The sequence below is a fragment of the Vigna unguiculata genome, chromosome 3 (assembly GCF_004118075.2).
Source record: "Vigna unguiculata cultivar IT97K-499-35 chromosome 3, ASM411807v1, whole genome shotgun sequence".
NCBI lineage: Eukaryota > Viridiplantae > Streptophyta > Magnoliopsida > Fabales > Fabaceae > Vigna > Vigna unguiculata.
In genome coordinates, this window is record NC_040281.1 from 13,301,836 (window position 1) to 13,325,757 (window position 23,922).

A 23,922-nucleotide genomic window follows, 5' to 3' on the forward strand; every position below is an offset into this window, starting at 1 on the left:
AGTAAAAAACAATAAAAATTTACACTCGTCTTGTACAGTGGAACAATTATAAACGATCTAATGTAACGAGAGTGAATAGGTTTCAGATTCACTTTTTTTATTTGTTCCTTTTTTTCTTGTTCCTGATCCCATGGTTTTATATGAATATTGCATGGCTCGTGAGTTTAATTTGTCAGTTTATATCTTTATGGAAATCTTTTATGCATTCACTATATATGTTCGAAAATAATTGTAATTTTAAGACTTTGAATTTATTTTAAAATTACTATTCATTTGGAAAACTGAAATGGCATTATTTGACTATATATCCTCCATGTGTAATGCGTATATAGACTTAGCATGCAGCAACATAAAACAGATATAAGTCTCAGATCTGTCATGATCAATGGTTCGAAAACTTTTATCCATGATGCTCCGAGATAGATTCTTCTGTGACTATGTGAGTTTTTGAAGCATAATACCTCTCTAAACAACACACATGCAAGCTAAATTTCCAATCCTTCATTTCTTCATCTATATTATGACTATTCAAACTGATGAACCAAAAATGTAAACATTATTGAAGCAAGTAAGAGGAATACTATATTATTACCATGAGACTTGGATCCACTTTTTGGTGGTGAATTTTTAACAAGTCACTAACTTATGTGCTGTCCTGGTCACAATATCACAACTCCTTTATCAGTATATTTAGGTCATTTACGCCTCAAACTTGACGACCCCTCACACTATAAATATTCATCCCTAGAAGCGTGTGTTCTCCACAAGCTCTTAATCACTTTCCACCTTTTCCAACTTCATTTCACCTTTATCATCCCACATGGCCAACCTTGGAGCTAGAACTAATGGAATCTCATCAAACCAAGTTGAGATTCCCATCCATGCAAATGGTGTGGAGTCAAAACAAAGCGAAGAGAGCAACATCGACTACTCTCAAAGGGCTCAGTGGCTTCGAGCAGCAGTGTTGGGAGCCAATGATGGGTTAGTCTCTGTTGCCTCACTCATGATGGGTGTTGGAGCTGTTAAGAAAGACATCAGTGCCATGCTTGTTGCTGGTTTTGCTGGACTAGTTGCAGGGGCTTGTAGCATGGCGATTGGAGAGTTTGTGTCTGTGTACACTCAGTACGACATAGAGGTGACTCAGCTTAAAAGGGAGAGAGAGGGTAATAACAATGGAGGAGTGGATGAAGAATCTCAAAGGGAGAAGCTTCCGAACCCTTTTCAGGCTGCACTGGCATCAGCACTAGCCTTTTCTATTGGTGCTTTGGTGCCAATGCTAGCAGCAGTTTTTATACGGAGGCACAAGATTAGGATGGGAGTTATTGGTGGTGCAGTTAGCCTTGCATTGTTGGTGTTTGGAGGGATAGGAGCAATGCTTGGAAAAACTCCGGTGAAGAAATCTTGTTTCAGGGTGCTGATTGGAGGTTGGATGGCCATGGCCATAACATTTGGCCTCACCAAATTGGTTGGCTTTGCTGAACTTTGAACATCATCAGTTATTGTCGTTTAAGCTGTGGCTGCTTTGTTTCTGTGAACAAGAGTGTGCTGTTACACTACATAGCTCTCTCCAAAGGATATTAGTGTTTTCTATGATATCTCCGAGCTTTATTTCAACTCTTTATCATGTGTGTTTTTAGTATTTCGAGTACTGTGTGAAACTGTCACAGTGGAAACATATTTATAATATAATATATTTGTGTGTAGTATCTTGTCTATACTCTATATAACCATCTTCAAATTTATATTTATCAACCTTTTTTTGTTGTAGCAAAATTTAGATTTTTTTTTTTGAAGTTCTGCACAGTAGAATATATGCATCTGATTTGCTAGGTTATGAATAAACAAATAATACTGCCTCCCTTTTTTTTAAAATTTTTCTTATTATAAGGTTTTTATGCAAAAATTTAGAAATTAGTATTTTCTCTTTCAGTCTTCACAAAATAGTTATTATTTTTTTCATATTTCCTTTTTTATTTATTTTTTACAAGAGTAAATGTATAAGTGTAAATTAATTAAAGGTTAAATAAAAACTATCAGTATAATTGATAAAAAATAATTGATTTATTTTTAAAAATTGAATTATTTTAAATATTTAGAAAATTAAAAAAATTATTTTAAGTAACTCAAATGTTATATATTTTTACATTTTTTTTAAATATTATTAAATCATGGATCCAAAGAATAAAAAGAAACAGATCGAGACAGTTGTGAAGACCGGTAGGGACAATTCTCCCGCCAAATAATAAATTGGGAGGGATACTATCTAGATGAATATAATCTTATTCTTAATATTGGTTACGTGATTTTAATCTCTTCAATAATAATTCTAATATAAAATTTATCCTTAGTTTATAATTTGGAAAAACTTATTTTAGTCTTTTGTCACAAATGTCGTTAAAAATTGTCATTCAAAAATTACAAGTTGTTTACCTAATAATTTAATTTAATTTTTCATTTTTATCATCCAATAATACATGTATTTATTTTTTCAAAGTATTCATTCTAACAATGGAATTTTTGTCCCCTTCCGTGTGACTTATGGAAAAAGACAATTATTCTATGGTATCTTCGGATCAAATGGGGAAAATAGATTACATCAAATTTATACATGCTTTCTTTCATTTTTTGTTAAGGAAATGTATTGTTGATAAGTTAATCAATTGTAATTTAAGTGATAATTTTTCTATTTTTAGATGGATAAGTTTTCCTAATTTCATTAGTTATGACTTCTTTCTCGATAGAAGTGATTGTTTTTCTTAGATCTCTCGCATGGTTTTTTGTTTTTGTATCTTTTGGTTTTTGTTTTTATTACATTCTTGATCATAGCTTAAAAAGATGTTTAGTTAACCTTTTTCAAACTAATAAGGTTAAAAATACCAATTTTCAAATTAAATAGCTAAAACTAAAGAAAAAAAAAATTATATTGATAACCAATGTGTTTTAAAACAACCAAATGATAACTAATTTAATAAAAAGATATATTTAAATATTTAAAAGAAAAACATTAAAAACAATTGTAGAAAAGTTGTATACAATACAAGTATCTTAACTCAAAAACAAATTCGTATTTTTCTTTAACATACAAAAGAAGTTATAAATATAGGATCATTTGAGTGCTACACATAGAAGATTTTATAAAACCAACAACTAGGAAAGGATTCTTTCCATTCACACTCTCGTTACTAGTACTATATATATTCCAAGAATATTCCTACAATACCTTTGTGTTTTTCACATACACATTCCAAAAAATGCAAATTAAAATCACGGCGGTGTATCAAAATATGTATTACAAAGTTTTCATAACCAGCGTGTTGAAGCACTTGATTTGTGTTGCCATCAATGTCATATTTAGTCCATTCCCCTCTTCTTCTCCACCATAATAAATTTTGTAATAATGTACAAAATTTTACTGACAAAAATTAAATTTATTAACAAATTTTGATGATAAATTTTAAAATTTTAATTACTGATAAAAAAATTTGTTAGTAATGAAACTGTCAATAAATTAAAGTTTGTATTATTCATAAAAAAATTGTCAATAGGTCAGCAAATTACAATTTTCATTATCAATAAAAATTTTCATCCGTAAAAATATGCCAAATTTTTTATTTTGAAGTTGACCACTATTTTGTAATTGAATTTGTTAAACTTTACCAATAAATTCTCGTTAGTAACTGAATTTTTTTAATGTCAGCAAATTTGTCTGAGAATTTTAATATCGGATAATGATATTTTAACTTATTTTTTTGATCCACTTTTAACTCATCACTCTCACCATCCTTAGATCATTTATTTTAATTTTTTGTAGTGATATGATGTAATGATCTAAGAATGATGAAAGTGGTGAGTTAAAAGTGGGTCAAAAAAAGTGGGTTAAAGTATCATTATCCTTTAATATCGAGTTATATTGGTTAGTTTTTTTTAACCTACTCAATCACCTCGTTCAATTTAAAAAAATAAATAAATCAACAATTATTAGATCACTCTCTCAGGGAAGTAAACATTCATTTAAGTCTGTATTTTAATCTTGAGAATTTTATGCGGACTTAATTAAGATGATGACTTATAAAATTTTAAGAGTCGTATTATAATATAGAAGATTAGAGATCAGATAATTAGAGTATGAAACATTATGAGTGTTAAAAATTTTTAGTGATTGTAGTAACATGAGAAATAAAAGATATATAAGAGATATGTTAGAAAAAAAAATTGTTATTTTATTTTATTCATATGTTTCATATATATATATATATATATATATATATATATATATATATATATATATATATATATATATATATATATATATAACAAAATGTAATATAGTATAAAGTCAAACAATTTTACGTTATTTTTTTTTTCAAAATAAAGTCACAAAATTATTGATCCCATCTAAATTTATATTTAGACGGAATATAAATTTAAATGAGTGCAGACTTAAGTAAATATTTACTATATATACATACATACATTTCAATTGTGAACTATAAATAGTCATTACATGTTTATGAAAAATATTAAACTAAAATCAATACAGTATTACATGTTTAACTTTAAAAAATATAATAACATGATCGAAATGCGCATCGTCTGTATTTCTTCCAATAAGATCTCTATTTACATGTATATATGCTATTTAACATAAAAATAAGTAAACAATTAAACCTTGAAAGACTGTGTATTCGGCACATTTAATAAAATATTTTATTTCAATTTCAGAAGTTATTACTGTGACTGAGGGTATTAAATCTAAAAACTACGTCGGCCTTTGTGAATAAAATAAATGCATTAATATCAAGGCAAGCAAGTTAACTTCTTTTTTCTTTGTCTTTCCCTTTCATAATTTGATATTTTATCTGCCAGTAAACATTTTGAACCTTTTTCTTTTCTGGCCGTTCACCATGCTTTATGTACATATAAATTTATAAAGACGAAAGGCCACTTCTAGTTATTGATTTCAATTTATTTTGTCTTCGGAAGAGAGAATAATAATAAAGTTTGAACAATAAAAGAAGAGAAAACAATACACTATTCTCTTATTTTTTAATTGAAAAGAACTTGACTTTTACAAATCAAAATTCTTGTAATCTATTTTCTTTAATATTTAAGATTCATTATTCTATATTTTCTTTCCATCTAACCAAATGGTGTCTAAATAAAAAAGAAAAGTGGCATATAAATGTGTATAAATGCATTATTTTGCGATGTTCGAGATTTAAAATATATTTCTATGATGAAAAGGTTTAATATATATATATATATATATATATATATATATATATATATTATTTTTAAACACACTTTTGGTGTGGTGTATATATTTTAATAAATTAAATCTATTATCTACTTATAATAATGTACCACATCTAACTAAATTGCAAAAGAAAGTTTCAATACAATAACTCCTTAAATCTTCTAAATAATATTATAATGATATTTTTACGTAAAATAATGTTTTTATAACTATGTCATTAGTACATATTATTGACTTTGTCTATTTCTAATTTCTAGAAAAACAAATTGATCATCTTTATCGACCTTCAATTATATATTTTTCATTCACCAGTCCCAAACCTGAATCTTACACAAATCTCAAACCTATAATTACTTACTTAAAAAAAATCAAGCTTAGTATCACTTAAAACATTTAGGCAATTATATTTTAACAATTATCTGTTAAAAATTATAAAAAAAAAAAGTATACAAAAATCACACCCAATATTCCTCTTCCCAACTTCAAATCATGATGACGTCTATCTTTTGTTAAGTATTCATATTTATATATATACTTTTGCCCTTTCTAAATATCCAAATAGTGTACTCTTTCTTCTTTTTTCTTTTTTTTGTCGGAATGCACAAACAAGACAACATAAACATGCAAATCTTTCATTATTTATGAATCTTCTCTCGTTAAGAAGCCTTTTAACTCTCACGGACTTTGCTCTGCTCTGGTTTTCATCTTCTTGGTTGTTGTGGCACCAAAATGGCTTCTGCAACACCCAATGGTTTGGTGTCACAAAACCACGTAGGAGCAGTGCATCCAAGTCCAGCGAACAAAACCGATAAGAAGCAAACCCAGAAAGTTACCGAAGATCATGCCAACATAAACTACATGGAAAGAGCACAGTGGCTCCGTCCAGCAGTTTTAGGAGCCAACGATGGGTTGGTTTCGGTTGCTTCATTGATGATGGGTGTAGGAGCCGTTAAGAAAGACGCAAAGGCTATGCTACTTGCTGGTTTTGCAGGGTTGGTTTCAGGGGCCTGTGGCATGGCGATAGGAGAGTACGTTGCAGTGTACACTCAGTACGATGTTGAGATGTCTCAAATGAAGAGAGAGAGTTTAGGAGGGGAAAAGGACTTGGAGATGGCAATGGAGAAAAGAACGTTACCTAATCCACTGCAAGCTACTTTGGCATCTGCAGTATCCTTTTCTGTTGGTGCATTGATTCCTCTTCTTTCAGCTGCTTTCATACAAAGTTACAAGACAAGGCTTATTGTGGTCGTGACAACGGCTAGTTTGGCTTTGGTTGTGTTCGGAAGGGTGGTGGCTGAACTGGGAAAAACTCCTAAGTTAAAATCTTATTTAAGGTTCCTTCTTGGAGGATGGATAGCCATGGCCATCACTTTTGGGTTAACCAAATTACTGGATGCTAGTGCTTTAGAATAAAGAATGGTGTAGGAAATGAATAAGATTTTTGTTTCTCATTGAACAACCTAATTACTATACCTTTCTTCTCAAGTATTTCTTCTCTATGATGTTCTCAATAACAAAATAATTAGGATATTTTAAAACTAAAGATATTATATATCTCACAAATAAATGCCATAAAACTGAAACAATATTCAATGTTATTTTTTTTTTTTTATATTTGTATGTTTGGATTGGTATCTGAAGTTACATATTCAAGATTTGAAGGTGAAAAATAAAAATTTATATATCATATATATCTATCTTTTGATTGATTCAATGTTAAACCAATCCTACATTGAAAAAAAATAAAGTTAACTGGTAAAAGGTTATAATATATTATAAAAGATTTCCACATGTATAGGTGAACGAAAAGACTCAAGAAATTTTTTTATTAGTAACCAATTTTAGTCACTAAAAATTGTTAGTCACTATAATGACCAATTTAGATACCAATTTATAAAATTAAAATTTATTGGTTAGTAAAATAGTTACTAATATAAATAAAAAATTATAATTGGTCACTAAATTTTTCACTAATTAATGAGAGACCAATTTAGTAACTAAGTTATTTTGGTAGCCATAACTTAGGTAGCTAATTTTTAGTGACTAATTTTCTTTGGTAACCAAAACTATGGTAGCTAATTTTAAAAACCAATTTAGTGACCAATTATAATTTTTTATTCATAATAGAAACTATTTTAGTAACCAATAATTTTTTTACTTTGTAAACTTGTATCTAAATTAGTAATCATAATATCTAAAAGTTTTTGGTCACTAAAATTAGTTACTAACGAAACATTTTCTTGTAGTGTATATATAGTATATTTTTGGAAGGAGAAAAGGTTGATAAAAAAATAATTTAAATTGAAGACAAAATAAAATATAGGAAAAAAGTATTTATTTTAATTATATTTCTTTCTCTCTTTTTACTTTCTTTTCAACCACTTTTTTTTTTCTTATTTTAACTTATACTTTCTTTGAATAATTGTAAAATCTCTTATACATATCTTATTAATTCTATTACCTCTTTATGGTAAATTAATTTCGTTTTATATGGTAAATTAAATATGATTTATATAGCATCACATATATTATAGTGAAACATAATCATAAGATAATCATTTCAATGCTTGGTTATAGAAGATAATCCATCATTGGCTTTAAAAGGATTTACACTTTTTTTCCTTAGTTCTATAAGATCTTCGTGAAAAAAAAAGGAGTTGAAGACGGTGTTTATGGAAAAGCTATTAACGTTCTCAACTTTTCAAATAATCTTTAAACTTCATTTTGTGATGAAAACATTGGCTGTATTCAAAACTAATGTATTCAATTTTTTATTCGTCTCAAGATGCTATTCTTTTTGTTGTGAGAAAAACTTATAATAGTTTAGATCACAACATTTGTTTATTAAAGAGAAAACTAGGTCCAAATAATACTCATGCATGCTTAGTCAAGTAGTTATGAGTAAAGAATACATGTGGTTGGAGTCATGTTTGTGGCAGTGATGTTATCAATTTCAGTCATATATATATATATATATATATATATATATATATATATATATATATATATAGCGCAACTGGTAGCATCTGCTGGTGAGCCAGAGGTGTTAAAGGTCAGGTTGGGGGTTCGATTCCCACTGGCAACAACCCACCCAGTATGAATGGACGGAGAAGGGTGAGGGGTTGGGGTGTATTGGGCTGCAGACCTAACACAACCGGTTTGAGGGTGGCAGGTGGGATGCCTGGTAAGCCCAAGAGGATCCGGGGGTGTTACAAAAAAATTAAATGTATTAGGGTAAGAATATATATATATATATATATATGTCATGATATATTAAATGTAAAGATAACAACGAAATTCTACTTTGACAAAGGGAATAAATTAGAAATATTGAAATTAAGTAACTCACAAAAGTTATATAAGGGGTTATGGTCCCATTAATGAGCACAATACGTATTGTTCTTATTCCTTTCTCTTCCCAATAATCAGGTACGTTTTCACATTCTATTGTATATTGTTTGGGGTATTGGAAACTACTCAATTACTTTAGGATTTATTGCTCTTTTATGATGATTCATTGGACGCCTCTTCTAAGGAAAAGAAGCAACGTGCCCCTCCCCAGAAGCTTCATCATGAGTAGCACCTCCAACATGACGAAGAAGAACGCTTGGGCTACTGTTGAAAGCCACCACTATTAAGATGGTGAGCCATCGCCATTGAGATAGCGATCTCTGCGACTCTATCGCAAACCACAAATGTGACAAAGACATGTCACTGTGATCAGAAACACGAGTCCCGCACTACGCCTGGAAAAAGGGAAGAGCCTCCACTACCGCGAGCTTCTCAAAACCATCACAGTGGCACTATCACAACTCCAACCAAGAGGAAAAAGGACGCGTAGCAGTTGCGTAGTAGTGGAGACATGACATCTTATTCTTCCCAGATAACGTGCACGACGATGGAGGACCTGCAAGTTGCGAGACATGTTGCGGTGGTATGATTATAAAACAAATTTAAGAAACAAACTTGTCATTCCTTAAACTCTCTAAATGCACGAAACTACATCCACTCTTCCTTCATTATGTGGTACTTAATACAAGGAGTGTCATGTTTCTTGTCTTTGGACACATAATTACATGTGAGCCAGGTCTTGAAGTCCCTTCATATGGCGGCTATGTGAGATAACATATTCTTCCAAACTCACTCAATGTTCGGAATGTCAAAATTTATTTGTTTGAAAATAAACATATTAGATGTTGATGAATTAAGTAAACATATTAAACAATAGATCTATTTTAAGTAAACATATGGAACATGTGAGTATTGCAATGGGTAATTAGCTAAGAAGGGAGGTTGAATTGGCTTTATAAAAACTTTAGTTACTTTTGAAAACTTAAAACACCTTTGAATTGAATCAGATTATCCATAAGATGAAAATGCAATTACTATTGGATGCATACTTTCAATCGATTAAAAATAGGGATAACAGGTTGATTTCATTAAATAGTTAATAGTGCAATGTTAATCAACAGACCAAAATATCAAAACAGTCGATTGAAACATTGGGAATTCTGCAGAATTTTGAAATTGTAGCTAAACTCTAAAATAGCATGAAAGAATCATCAAAATTGATTCAAATAAGCAATCAGATATGAGCCAAGCCTCGAGTTGTGCCAAAACACACAAGAACAGATAAAAGACTGTACAAACCAAATTTCTTGAAACTTTAAAACACTTTTAAAATAAGAAAAATACAAACCAAGACTCTTGAATTCCACAAGAATCTCAATAAGCACAACAAGATCACACTTGCAGACTTAGAAAACCACCAAGCAACACCTAGAAACATGAGAAAGATCAAACCTGAATGAAGGCTCTCCCTAGCGAACAATACCTTTTTCTTGAAGTTCCTAAACTAAGCAAAATTGCTCCAAGAAAGATCAAAGATCAATCACCAATAGCTACACTTCTGTGTGCTTTAGAGAGAGAGGGAGTTTTTCCCAGGATATTGAATGATTTTGCGCTCAAAATGGCAAGTGTTAAATCTCTCTCTGAAAAACCAAAACTTATAGCCAATCTATTCGCATATTCAACAGGTTGATTTTTCCATTTAATATGTTGATATCACTAAATCAGCTGATTAAAAAATAATTCAACTGATTAAATATGTAACAAATAAAACTAATGCAACAAACCATTTAACATGTTAAAAACCAATTCAACATGTTAATTCCCAAATAGTTATTAAATTTTAGTGCATTTGGGTCGCTAAGTCTACCTAATCGAGGATTTATCTCGACTACCAACTTTTCCTGGCCAACATTACATTAAATGCTTTTTTCATTCTTCGGTAAGGATGATTTTTTTTAGGAAGGAATTTTCGATGTCTTGTATACATAATTTTATGGTAGTGCTTTAATTGAATGTAACTCGTATTTTCTTCACATATGGGACATTCATAATGACCTTTAACACTATGACTACTCAAGTTACCATATGCTGGAAAATCATTTATGGTGAAAACCAACATTGCATGGAAACGAAAAGTTTATTGACAATATGAATCAAACACATCAATGCCTTCTTCCCACAACAGTTTCAAATCATCGATCAACGACTTCAGGTAGGCATTAATGTCATTTTCAAGTTGTCTAGAACCCGATATCATCATAGACAACATCATATGTTTTTTCTTCATGCATAACAAAGGAGACATATTGTAAATCACCAACAAAACTAACCATGAACTATTTTGCTACCAAAGTTCCCATAAGGATTCATACCATCTGTAACATTCCAAGTCTTAATTTTCTTTGTTCATCAATATTCTTCCAATGTGGAGAATCAACTAGGTGTTGAAGAAGATTGTTCTTCCATCAACATGCCATTTCAAATTCTTTGCATATTTTTTAATGGAAAACAATCATTTCAACCTAGGTATTATAGGCAAGTGTCACACCACCTTAGAGAGGGGGCCATCTGTGCCTTCATCAACACTATTTGCATAAATTTTCTTCTTAAACTGCGATAAACCACATGTTGGAAATACCTTCAGTCAAACAAGCTTGTCTCTATACAATACACAATCATTAAGGCATGCATGTATCTTTTTATACTCCAAACCCATTGGACATAAAATTTTCTTCCTCTCGTAATTACATATAGGTAACATGTTATTTTCTAGAAGCATCTTCTTCAGTAACTCCAATAATTCTATGAAACTTTTATCGGTTCATCCATTTCTTGCTTTTAAACTAAACAATTTTAAAGTTATCGGTAGTCATGTAAAGTTAGTTCATCACTCATCCATTCATCCACATATTTTATTTTTCGTGATGTCGTAGGCTTATGTAATATTTCTCCATGTCAAGTCCAAACTATATAACTCATCATTATACAGAAGATGAACATATGATCATGCATTGTCTCCAATTTCTAATGCATTTGATTAAAACAACAAACACAAGGACAATAATATGTCTTGTTCACGGAGATTGTGTGTTTTTTAGCATATTGCAAGAACACAAGAACCCATTTTTCATACATTTAACTAATGTTGCAACATCCTAGTCGGATATTACTAATTTAAATGAAATAGAATAATATGAAAATAAATTTGCATTTAATAAATTGTCTTTCCCAAGATGCGGGAATATTCAAATTTTATTAACATGCAGTATAATTCAAAATTCATAATTTTACTCAATATTTACATATTCAAAAACTGATATTAAACATTGTTTAAAAAATCGTAGATATAAACTATAAAATAAAACTCTATAAAGGTTTTCCCAAGCTAGCCCCTCTTCGGATCTAAGTGTCACAAGCTCTACCTGCATCATCATTTTCTCCCGTGTATCGAAGTACACGATCATCACCAAACACAAGCAGATAGGGTGAGCTAATAGAATAAATAACTCATAATCAACATAAAGAGTACACACACACACCCATCAGAGAACCACTATCCTCCAATACTAAAAAACATGACCACCATCATGTTCATACACATTCTACGTCTCCAGATGATGACCTTAAGATATCCTTTGCTCCCACAAGCCACAACTTGTGGTCCCACCATCTATAAGTCACAACTCGTAGATACATGTGTAGGACTATCCTATTATGAACCACTATTCGTAACGTTAGTTGGAGTTCCCAACACAAACCACAATTTGTACTCTCGACACAAGATTAACAACATCATTGGCTATAACCTACGACTGCCCAATCAAGTGAAGACCATCCATACAAACCACAACTTGCACACTCACACCGGTTTCCAATATCACCAGGCCACAACCTGGGATCACCACATGTTTACCCTCCATCTTGAGCCACAACTCAAGGGATTTCATTTTGAACCACAACTCAAGGAATGCTATAGCAAGTCTCCACCTTAATTGGAGCTCCCCAATATGGACCACAATCCGTATTCATTACGAGACAACCAGCTTCACCAACGACAATTGTGAAGAGCAGTCAAGTGAACCATCCATACTAGCCACCATTAGCACGCTCACACCGGAATTCCTATATTATCAGGCTCTAACCTAAAATGGTCACGTGTTTAACCCCCATTACAAGCTACAACTCGTAAAGGGCCCTCAACAAGTCATCTTCTCAAGGCCTTCATCCAAAGGGTGTAAAATCCTCCAAGCAACCCACTTGGCACACAGAATCGCCTGACACAACTCCAGCTTCGCCAAGCGAAACATCACTCCAAATCGCCTGACGGCACTACACACCGCTAGGCGCGACGTGTCCTACTGGCCACTGTTTTGGCTGCTATCGCCTGGCGGGACCCTCCTCATCGTTAGGCATCGCACACTCCAAGGGCTTCCCTAGTTCCTACTATCGCCTGACGGCTCACCCCGTGCCACCATGCGCTACATCAGTAGCATCACTACTATTGGTTTTTGGCACTTTAGAACAGGTTCCAAAGAACCCAATCACCCCACATAAAATCCATCACACAAAAAATGCTCATCCAGTCATATTAACATGACTAAATCACACTTGAACACAATCATATACATCAATCCCTATATATTCATATATATACTCCACCATTTAATCCATGCTAGCATTCAATTTCAACTTATGAATAACACATGCTCATATTAAATATAAAGCAGCATCACTCTAACAACTTAAGCACATGATTCTATGCACCAATACAGATTAATATAGCCCTTCACACCTCCTATGCAACAATTTCCTTAATATTGATACACATGCATTCACCAATAAACCAATTCTCAACATGTGACTAACTCAATGGAACATTCAAATTCATGGAGACTCACAACATAACCCAATCATGCTTCCAACTCATGCCACATTAGTAGTTACTTGAAATTATCAAGAGATTATTCATGCATTTTAAAGACTTCTAATCCAACAATCATTCGCATCATATATCTCCAACTACAGATATTCAAACCAAGATCACACCGTACAAACTAAAGAGCAAATTGTTATGAACCTGATGTCAAATATTCAACTAAATCACACGGTTAACGAATCAGGAAACACAATTTTACAAAAATTGCGAAGACCAGAAAAACGTAGTCGCCCAATGACTAGATACTTTCGCCCAACGAAACAACACTAGAGACCTGGCACTTGGCGGTAGGAAACCACCATTCGACGATCTCGACGATCCCTACTGCGTGAAAAATACAAGAAATAGTGTAATTACACCTACTTTGGTCAATTTAAGACACTCGAACATGCAGAATTCAACAAAGGTTCATCCATCATGCATAAAACTACACAAAAATAAAGGTGCACATTAAATTGAAACCACAAAATCATAGAAAATGAACCAATCCAGTTCGTGTCGCCTGGCTGACCTTCATTGCCGCTAGACGGTTTCTGGGCAGAACCCAGAAACTTAATTCAAACAGCATGCGTCGCCTAGTGGACCTTCATTGCCGCCAGGCAGTTTCTAGGCAGAAACCCAGAAATGCAAAAAAAAACCTGATTGGAAGAAGGAAAGATGCATTCATGCATATATTCATCATGCAATTACATAAATATACATTAAAGAACAAATTTCAGCTCTCCTAACCTGGATTCCTTGCTCAAGTTGAAATTCCAAGTCCTTTCGTGATGCATCCCACCTCTTTGGCTCCACTATTTCTCACTCCAAATGGCCTCCCAATTCATTCTCAACTCAATTTTCCAGTGCAAGTTATTGGTATATACCAAAAGGACCCTACCTCTCCCTAATTCCACTCTTATTCTCACTTTCCAACCCCAATTTTAATTGCTTTAATGGATAAAATGAAAATTACATTAAAATGAGATTAATGGTCATTCAATTGCTTTTTGACCCTCTCATTCATGACCAGAAAGGAATAGGCAACAAAACCACCCAATTATCAAGCCAGGGCATAACCAACCATCAAATTCATGTTTCGTGTCCTATGCTTCTAGGATTATATTATCACGCCTCATGATCCAACATATTATTAAAATATTAAAACAATAAAGTTAACACCTTAATGACATACACCGAACTTGAATTCAAGCCCTTTCATAATAATCAAGTACTCTCAACCATTTGAACTAATATTATTCCTTGTCTTCTCTCTCCATATTAATTAACTTAGGGATTCCCGCCCTCACATTTATTTAGATAAATATTTATTTATTTAATTTTTCCTGTGCGACGCTTATTTATCTAACTTCTATCCATACGAAGTTTGTAACAAACTCCATCAATCTCAAATTTTTAACTCTCACAAGGTGAGACCCTATCCATGCACAAAAAATAATTTTCACAATTCGCTAACACGTACATGAAGAAGTCTAACATCATAAATTTGATAAAATTTTGGGAGCATTACACATTGGTATCTGAAGTACACAAAATGAAAGTGATCTCTCTTGACCACAATTAAGTATGCATATGGAGAACAAAACAAAATGATTTCAACCAAAATTTTATAAAATTTATGCATAAACTTCAATGTACACGTTATAACAAATAATGAAAATAAATTCCAAAATTTTCAATTGAACAATTCAAGATCTAATACAAATGATTCATATTTAATCACTTGTACTAAATTTCAAACGAAGACTAAGGTTCACTTAGTGTTCAACTAACTAAAATGCACCTAATATATAAATTCACCCGATATATCTAATAAATTTAAATTATATAAACATACAATATCTAATAAATTTAAAATTAATCATATAATTAAAAAAACTAACAATAAAACTAAGATAAACTTAAATAATCATATTAAAACTAACATAAAAACTAAATGTTTAAAAATATAAACAATCTAAGAATAACAAAGCATAAAACCACCATGCAATCAACAAAGGAGAAAGACCAATAACAAAGGGAGTCTCACACAAAGACAATACAAGGGTAAAGACCACATGCACTCAACAATAGGGATAACTAATGTCATCACATTCAATACAAGAGAGAAAGGGAAATGCAAAGTTGTAGAAAACTAACCTTACTATGAAAACCAATCGATTAGAATGAATCCTTTGGAGAACACGAGCACCACAAGTGTCAATGGGGTAAAATGGAGTCAATGGACCTCAAAATCTTGTTGTCGTCGTTGTCTTGCTACAATGAATCCCCAGACACAGTGAAATAATAAAAATGTGACCTTTCACATCCTTTTTTTACCTTAGAATCCTAATTTGTCGTCAGAACTTCTCTAATTGATATCAAATTCAAAATTGAAGTCAATTAGAAGAAGTTCCGATATCATTTTGGACAAAATATTTATAAATATATCACCACACATTTTTAATGTGAGATTTTGCTATATTCGACGTGTAATTGATGACGTTGAAAGTCCATTTTACAGTAATGAGAACTCCAAATGTTCTAAAAAAATGATGAAAGTAAAGAATAATTCAGAGGATGGAAACTGAAATTGTCTTCGTGTTTGTTTCATAGAGTATTTCACACTCCCACTTAATATAACAACTAAAGAGACATTGAATTTGAGTTTTTGATGAAACTATCTTTATAGATCTATGTTATTGGAACAATATTCTCTTATTATAATCTTCATAATTATATTGAAATAATCTTTGTGAAATTATTTTTCTTTTTTTATTTGTACGTGTGTCTTCTTGTAGAAGATATTTTATGAATGAAATACGGAAACAATTATATATATATTTATCTTTATAATTGTATTTTTATCATTTATCCATTTTCATTCTTATCATTGCCATATCTTCTTCGACATCCACATATTATTTCTTTTCTTCTGTATATCCTGTACTTTTCATTCCACACCAATTGTTTGTTATGTACCCCTTTTCTATTACACATATACAAATGTACTATGAGCATCTCTGAACTCATTTTTGTGGTTAAAAATATATATGAAAAAGAAAAGAAGTAAAAACTTTTGAATATGTCTGGGAGAGAGAAAAATAATGTAAAAAAAAGTAATAATTTTAATTTTATTTCTCGCCTCTTTATTCCTCGTAAAATAAACATTTATTTTCACCAATTTTTGTTCAGCTTTTACACTCGGACCCTCTTTATTTTCCACGTATTCCTGTGATGAGAGTGAGGAAGGATGGTGGATAGAGCATTCACACGAAGCATCATTGCATGCGAAACGCATGAAGACATTCGAAATCAGTGATTCGTTAATAAAATATTCGAGGGTCACAGATCTGAGTGGGCCCCACTAAAAGATTCCTGAATGCAGAAGAATCACGTGGGTAGCCCCCACTCTCCGTTGGAGCCAAACGGACATCATCGTCGCAGTAAGATAACTAACAACCGTGCATAAAATATTTTGATAAAATATCTTCACAACTCCTAAAGTCACCATACTCTGACCTTTTTCACGTCAAAAAATTCCTCGTGGGATAGAAATTTTTTATTTTAATAATTAAATTATGAAAGCAAGAAAAGTTTTGAAATGTAAATAATTTAATTATTGTTTAATTTTAGTAACATTTAACATAATGAATTAAGATAATACATTTTATCAATTGTTAAAGTTATTGTTAATTTAATATGTATCTATCTATTTACAATATGTTCTAATTTAAAGTAACTTAAATTAAATTTTGAATATCATAGATGTGGAAGTTGAATGCAGTAGTAATATAGTATTTAATGATCTTTTTATATAAAATTTAATCTTAGAGCTTAAAGCTCAGAAGATGGTGATATATAAAAGAAGAACAAGAAAAGAATGGAAGGACTACACCAAGGTCCACGTATACAAAATACAAGCAACATCAGATTATGAAAATCTATATATGTGTGGAATCATAAATTGTATCCTTCTTTCTAGCTTTATGTAAACAATTCTTCCATCTGTTTCGAATGTTCCAAGACTCAGTATATAATAGTATCATTTTTACCTCACACCTATTTTATTATCATTTGACACTGTTTTTTATTATTATTATTCATTCTCTTTCTTTTAAGAATATAAAAATAATTTTTGTTAATTTTTCTTTACTATTATAAAAATTCTCAAATGATCGTCAAATGATGTCAAAGAACATTTTTCATGATAATATTGTACTTAACAGTTTTACGATATATAATATATAAATATAAATAGTGTAATTAAATACATAATAATTGTTTTGTTGTTTAAATTAAATTATGGAAGCTCAAAAACAACTCTTTTTACTCACTTATTTTCTAAATCATGTATAAAAGTTTTCTATTAGTATCATTTTCGTCCACTCTTTACCATTAACTCATTTTACTATCAAGTAGTCTACAAGCTCAGAAATGAAACTTCATTTTTTGTACAACTTGGCCAATAACACTACAACTTTCAGTATAAGAACTTTTGTCATTCACCTTGGGTTTGACTAAAAATACTTTTTTAAGTCACTCATTTATAATTCTTATTGGAAGTCAAACTACCATGTAGTCTTTAATGACAACATAGATTTGTCCTTGATAGTTGTTCCTACTTTACTTATGTTCTTACCATGCCCAATAGTCCTACATCGCTTAGAAGTTGAGACTTAAGGCGGTTTAAATATCCCTTCCTTCTTTCACCTTCCAAGATGCCTTTTAAGGATAAATATGTGACGGAGTCAATGCTCTAGAGTGGACAATACCTCGGATGAGGAGTGATTAACTCTAACGATGTCCTAGGATCAGAACAATAGTGTCTACCATGAGGCCGATAACGAGGTTCTAAAATGAATCATCGCTTCCTTAAGCCCTTCATTAGGGATGAATAATCATTCCCCTTAGACATCGACTAAGGGCTTATGTTCCTACCACAAACCCAATAGGTCCTACATTGCTTAGAAGTAGAGGCCTAAGGCAGTTTAAATACATTTTCCTCCTTCCACCCAACGAGGTGTTTTTTAAGGACAAATCCGTGACAGAGCATAAGCTTCAAAGCGGACAATATTTCGGATGAATGGTGATTGACCTTAACAACGTCACTCGACAAACTTGGGATCAAAACATTGGTGCCTACCATGAGGCTGATATAAAGGTTCTACATACGAACCATCGATCCCTTAAGCCCTCCATTAGGGGTAATCTGCTCATTTCCCTTTAGCCGAACTTGGGGATTTATGTTCCTACCTCATCCAATAGTCCTACATCACTTAGAAGTTGAGACTTAAGGCAGTTTAAATACCCATTCCTTCATGCAACAATCGAGACATCTTTTAAGGATAAAATTGTGACGAAGTCGATGCTCCAAAGTGGATAATACCTCGGATGAGGGGTGATTAACCTTAACGATGTCCTAGGATCGGAACAATGGAACCTACCATGGGGTCGATAACGAGACTCTAAGACAAACCATCGCTTCCTTAAGCCCTCCATTGGGAATGAATAATCATTCCCCTAAGACCTCAACTAAGGGGCTTATGTTCCTATCACAATCTTAATAGTCCCACATTGCTTAAAAGTTGAGGCTTAATGCGGTTTGAATACCCTTTGCTTAGGTTGCGCCAGGCGATACTGTTGCAGTTGGTGGCTGTGTGTGTTGCTTTTAAGCAGTGATGATATACTTGGATCATGAGGTGTTGTGCCATGAGCGGGTAGGTTCATGGATGGTGGTGAACACGTGATGATATGAGCAGGGAGGTTCATATTTTGTTACTCTCAAGTGGGGATACGAGCGAGGTAGGTTCGTATGTTTCGTGCTCACACTTGAGACGTCGCGTGCGGGGAGGTACGTAGCTGGTGGATCACATGTGTTGGACTACGGGCGGGCAGGTCCGTAGAGCAGGACTACGAGCGGGGAGATTCATAGAGACAGGACTACGAGCGGGCATGTTCGTGTGAGCATCATAAATCCTGAGTCCAAGGCTAACTAATTGTGTGATTTGAAGGTTGAAAAGCTTTGGGGATTAAGGTCTTGGCCAAGAAATAACTAGGATGAATTAGATGGGTGTATTATTTTCCTATGATTAGTTGTCCTGATATTTCTTTATTTTATGAACTCACCCTTTCTGTGTGTGTTTGACGATGATCGTGTAATTCTTTACACGGGAGCAGATGATGCTACAGGTGATGTTGCAGATGTTTGAGACGGAGAGAGGGGCTAGCTTAGGATGTCGAGCTAGGATTTTGACACTGTTTATTTATGATTTTCATTGTCATTTAGCTATTTTGGGAACTTGTATAAATTACCCAGTTTTTATGGATATGTACTTTGGATTTGTAAGTGCGTTTTATAAATTTTAAATTTCCTGCGCTTTTGGGAATAATAAATGCATGACAATTGAATTTCAAATTTTATTTATTTATTTAATTAAGTAATTTTCCTTAAGGATGTTATAGACAAACCTAAACTAAAATAACAAAAACTCTTTGTCTAGTAATTTTTACTATTAGATTTGCATTAATGATCAATATGTTGATGCTTAAGAATGATTATTAACCACATCTATGTCTAGCATCTGAAATCAATAGCTGTTTTATCCTACTTAGGTTTCTCAAAGTATCTTTCGGATCAGCTGGTACTCCCACATTTGCACCATATCTAGAACATGCAATTAAAGATCATAATCTAGGATTTCCAAACTATCTTTCGGATCAGTATGAACTCCTATATGTTCAAAATTCATAGACTATGCAATTAAAACATGAATAAAACATAAGAGATTATGGAAAAAAATTATATTGAATGAAGAATCTATAGAGAATAAAAAATACATTACACCTAACTCCCGTGAATGAGAGCGTTATCTACTTTTAAATATACTGAATACACGATTAATGATAAAATTGAATGCCTCCAACCTTTAGAATGTCTTTCTACCTTCAAGTGTATAGATATCAAGTTTTTTTTCTTCTCTCGAAGTGTTTTTTTGACCTTAGTGAGGCCTCAATTTATAGATTTTTCGAAACGCACAACTCGCTAGGCGAATTAGGCATGATTCGTTGGGCGAGTGATCTTTCATTGGGCAAATGGCAGGAATCTGATTTGGGCCTATAGTTTTGTACTTCATTTTGTACTGAAATTTCTTGTTGGATTTATCTTTTTAAGTTTCTAGAACTCCATATTGTCAAATTATCTTCGATTCTTTTAACTTGAAATTGAGTAATTAACTTTGTAGATAATTGATAAAGTTGATAATCTTTGATTAGTTGATATTCCACTCATTCTATTGATATTCTTCCCAAATATAAGTTTTTCACTTTTTTTAAAATATATTCTCATCATTTATCTTTTTCATTTTTATTGAATAAAACCTAAAATATAAAATAAAATAATAATTAAATGTAAAAGTAAATAAAATAAAACATAATAATTTCAATTATCATTAAACACAAATAAAATATATTTAACCACAAGAAGAGAAGCCTCCATAACATTTATGACATTGGATGCAGAAGGAGAAAAACCTCCATAAAATCTATCTCAAAGGAGAAATAGTCAATATGAATATTAGAAAAATATTTGGAAAACTCTAAAAGAAAGAATCTTCATTGATGTTGATGATCTCCTTTTGAAAAAGGGGATTACCACTTAAAAATAAATCATAAATGAAAAAGATATAATGGATATAATCGCAGCAAGTCTGAACAAAGTGGAGAACGATGATCGGATTGGAGAATGCAAAGAGAAAGACAAAAGAAATTAAGAGCACTTATGAAGAATGATTAAGCAAAAGTTTCAAAATCAAAGTCTAATGAGGTGAAAAAAAAGAAGAAGACTTTAATAGCCAACATTCAATGAGTTTCAAATGAAATGATGTACATTTTCCTAAGTGTTATTTGACATTCGTCAAAAATAAACATCCACTGTCCAATTAATGTTTTAGAAACTTCACAACCACTCGTTAATGAACATTAAAATATACTCCTTCACATGATTACTCATAAAAATAACATCAAAGACATAATAATTGCCCACAATATATCAATTGTTCACAAATGTCGAACCTTTATATATATATATACTCAATTGAATATATGAATTGCCCACATGGTTATTTAAATAACTACTCAGATTTATATGCTTACACAACTCCGAAATACTTGATTTAAAATTTATTCTAAATAGAATAGATGTTAAACTTAAATAATTCAACATGTAAGTTTAGTTGTAGACTTAGAATGGAATCCAATAATCAATTACGAATAATTTTAAAGCACAAATACAGGTGAATATATTTGTCCATAATGACACCCATAACATAAGTCTATAAATACACACTAATACTAAAAATATTTATTCAATTCAATTTTTTTTATTCACTTATTGTTGTTATTCTAAATGTTTTATTATTTGAGTATCCAAGTGTATTCTCCAATATTTTCTTTTTCGGTCCTAATCAGGATCTTACTATCAAGGAACCCACAAGCTCGAAAAAACAAAATCCACGCTTTTTACATTTTATCAAATTACTCTTCACCTTCTTGTGCTAAAAAAACATAATAATTGATGAAATGACAATGATATAACTAGATTAATTTATGTTTAAAAATAGAATCTTAATATATTAAATTTAATGGTCAAATTGAAATTCCGTAGAATAAAATAGGTTTAAATACTTATGCACATATATCTATAAATAAGTATCATTTCCATCAAGAAAATGAAAGCATTATTAAAAAGTAAAGTTTAAATCATTTTTGTTAATGAATTAAAAATTAGACATGGAGAACCTGCACCTCTTCCACATGATAAACACGAAGACTAGCGGGGATATTTTAATAAGAAAAATAAAATTTATTTATTATAAAATTAAGATGAATCATACTCATATCTAGGGATGGCAACGGGGCGGGGCGGGGACGGGTTTCGCTATCCCATACTCATCCCCGCATAAAAAATTCATCCTCATCCCCATATCCAAACCCAACGGATATCAAACTTTTCTCCCATCTCCATCTCCACCGGGTAACGGGTATAATCTCGTACCCATACCGTACCCGTGTTCTAACTACTTCAATATTAATTTTTATAAAAAAAAAATTACGGTAAAGAAAACATAATATTATGAAATATTCAATATTAGGAGGATTTTCTTCGATGCCAAATACCTTAAAATAAATTATAATTGTTTACATTTTATATTCGAATACCAAATAAAATTTCATGTGGACCAAAACATTTATTAAATTTGCAAACTACAACATTGATGAACTTAGTTGATAAAATTAAAAAATATTTCAAAAAATATAAAAGGAAAACAAATATTCAAATTAAAATATATTTTAAATGTTTGTTTACTTCAATTTTTTAAATTTTAATGAATCTCTTTTTTATACACTAATAAAAGTTATAATATATCACTTGATCAAAATGACACAAAGAACAAATAATAAAAGGAAAACAAATATTCAAATTAAAATATATTTTAAATGTTTGTTTACTTCAATTTTTTAAATTATAATGAATCTCTTTTTTATACACTAATAAAAGTTATAATACATCACTTGATCAAAATGACACAAAGAACAAATAATAAACATAATAATAAAAGTTTGACATAGATTTTGTATGTTTTGAACTTCAATATATGTTGGATAGTGACAAAAAAATATTCATAGAAATTACATTAAATTTTTATATTGTAGTAAATAAAAGTTATTTATACAATTAAAGTGAAAAAAATTACAGTATGATTAATAGTGAGTTATAAAATAACAAATAATTAGATAGAATATATCGAAATATTATTTTACATGATGAAAATAAACAATAAATAAAAATATTAAAAAACTAACAAATGTGTGTTTTAGAAATAATTTGAGAGACTATCGAAAGAAATCACACAAAGGAAATCAAATGCATAATTAAGGTATGATAAAATGAAAAAAACCTTAGAGAACTAATTATTAAATTATGATTGAAGTGGTTAAAAATAAATAGAAATATCATTAGTGACCAAAAAATTTGTCATTAAATTACAAATAAATTAGTAATTAAATTGGTCACTAAATCAAGTACTGATTCGATCATTGAATCAGTCACTAATTTAGTCATTGATTCAGACAATAAATCAACTACTACCACCAATGACGAAAAATAGTGACTAATATGGGTTACTGACTAAATCAATCACCATTTCATGTTTTTCTTGTAGTGAATTATCATATACTATTCCTAAATATCATTATATATATATATATATATATATATATATATATATATATAAATAAAATTTTAACCACTTCAAACAGAATTTAAAATGAAAAAATTACATTATGATTAATAATGAGTTATAAAATAAAACATAATTAGATAGAATATATCGAAATA

General features: G+C 31.1%; 2 protein-coding genes across 2 annotated transcripts; both read left to right on the forward strand.

The window, feature by feature from the left end:
* Window positions 1–725: 725 nt before the first annotated feature.
* On the forward strand, window positions 726–1,674 carry LOC114179527 (vacuolar iron transporter homolog 4-like). The gene has a single exon (XM_028065897.1). The coding sequence runs from the start codon at window positions 821–823 to the stop codon at window positions 1,484–1,486; it is 666 nt and encodes a 221-aa protein (XP_027921698.1). The 5' UTR covers window positions 726–820; the 3' UTR covers window positions 1,487–1,674.
* Window positions 1,675–5,986: 4,312 nt separating this feature from the next.
* Window positions 5,987–6,670, forward strand: LOC114175324 (nodulin-21-like). The gene has a single exon (XM_028060104.1). The coding sequence runs from the start codon at window positions 5,987–5,989 to the stop codon at window positions 6,668–6,670; it is 684 nt and encodes a 227-aa protein (XP_027915905.1).
* The last annotated feature ends 17,252 nt before the right edge of the window (window positions 6,671–23,922 follow it).

What these genes read in the sequence shown, in the direction of transcription:
- LOC114175324 (XM_028060104.1), top strand. Translation starts at nt 5,987, where the DNA reads ATGGCTTCTGCAACACCCAATGGTTTGGTGTCACAAAACCACGTAGGA.
- LOC114179527 (XM_028065897.1), top strand. Translation starts at nt 821, where the DNA reads ATGGCCAACCTTGGAGCTAGAACTAATGGAATCTCATCAAACCAAGTT.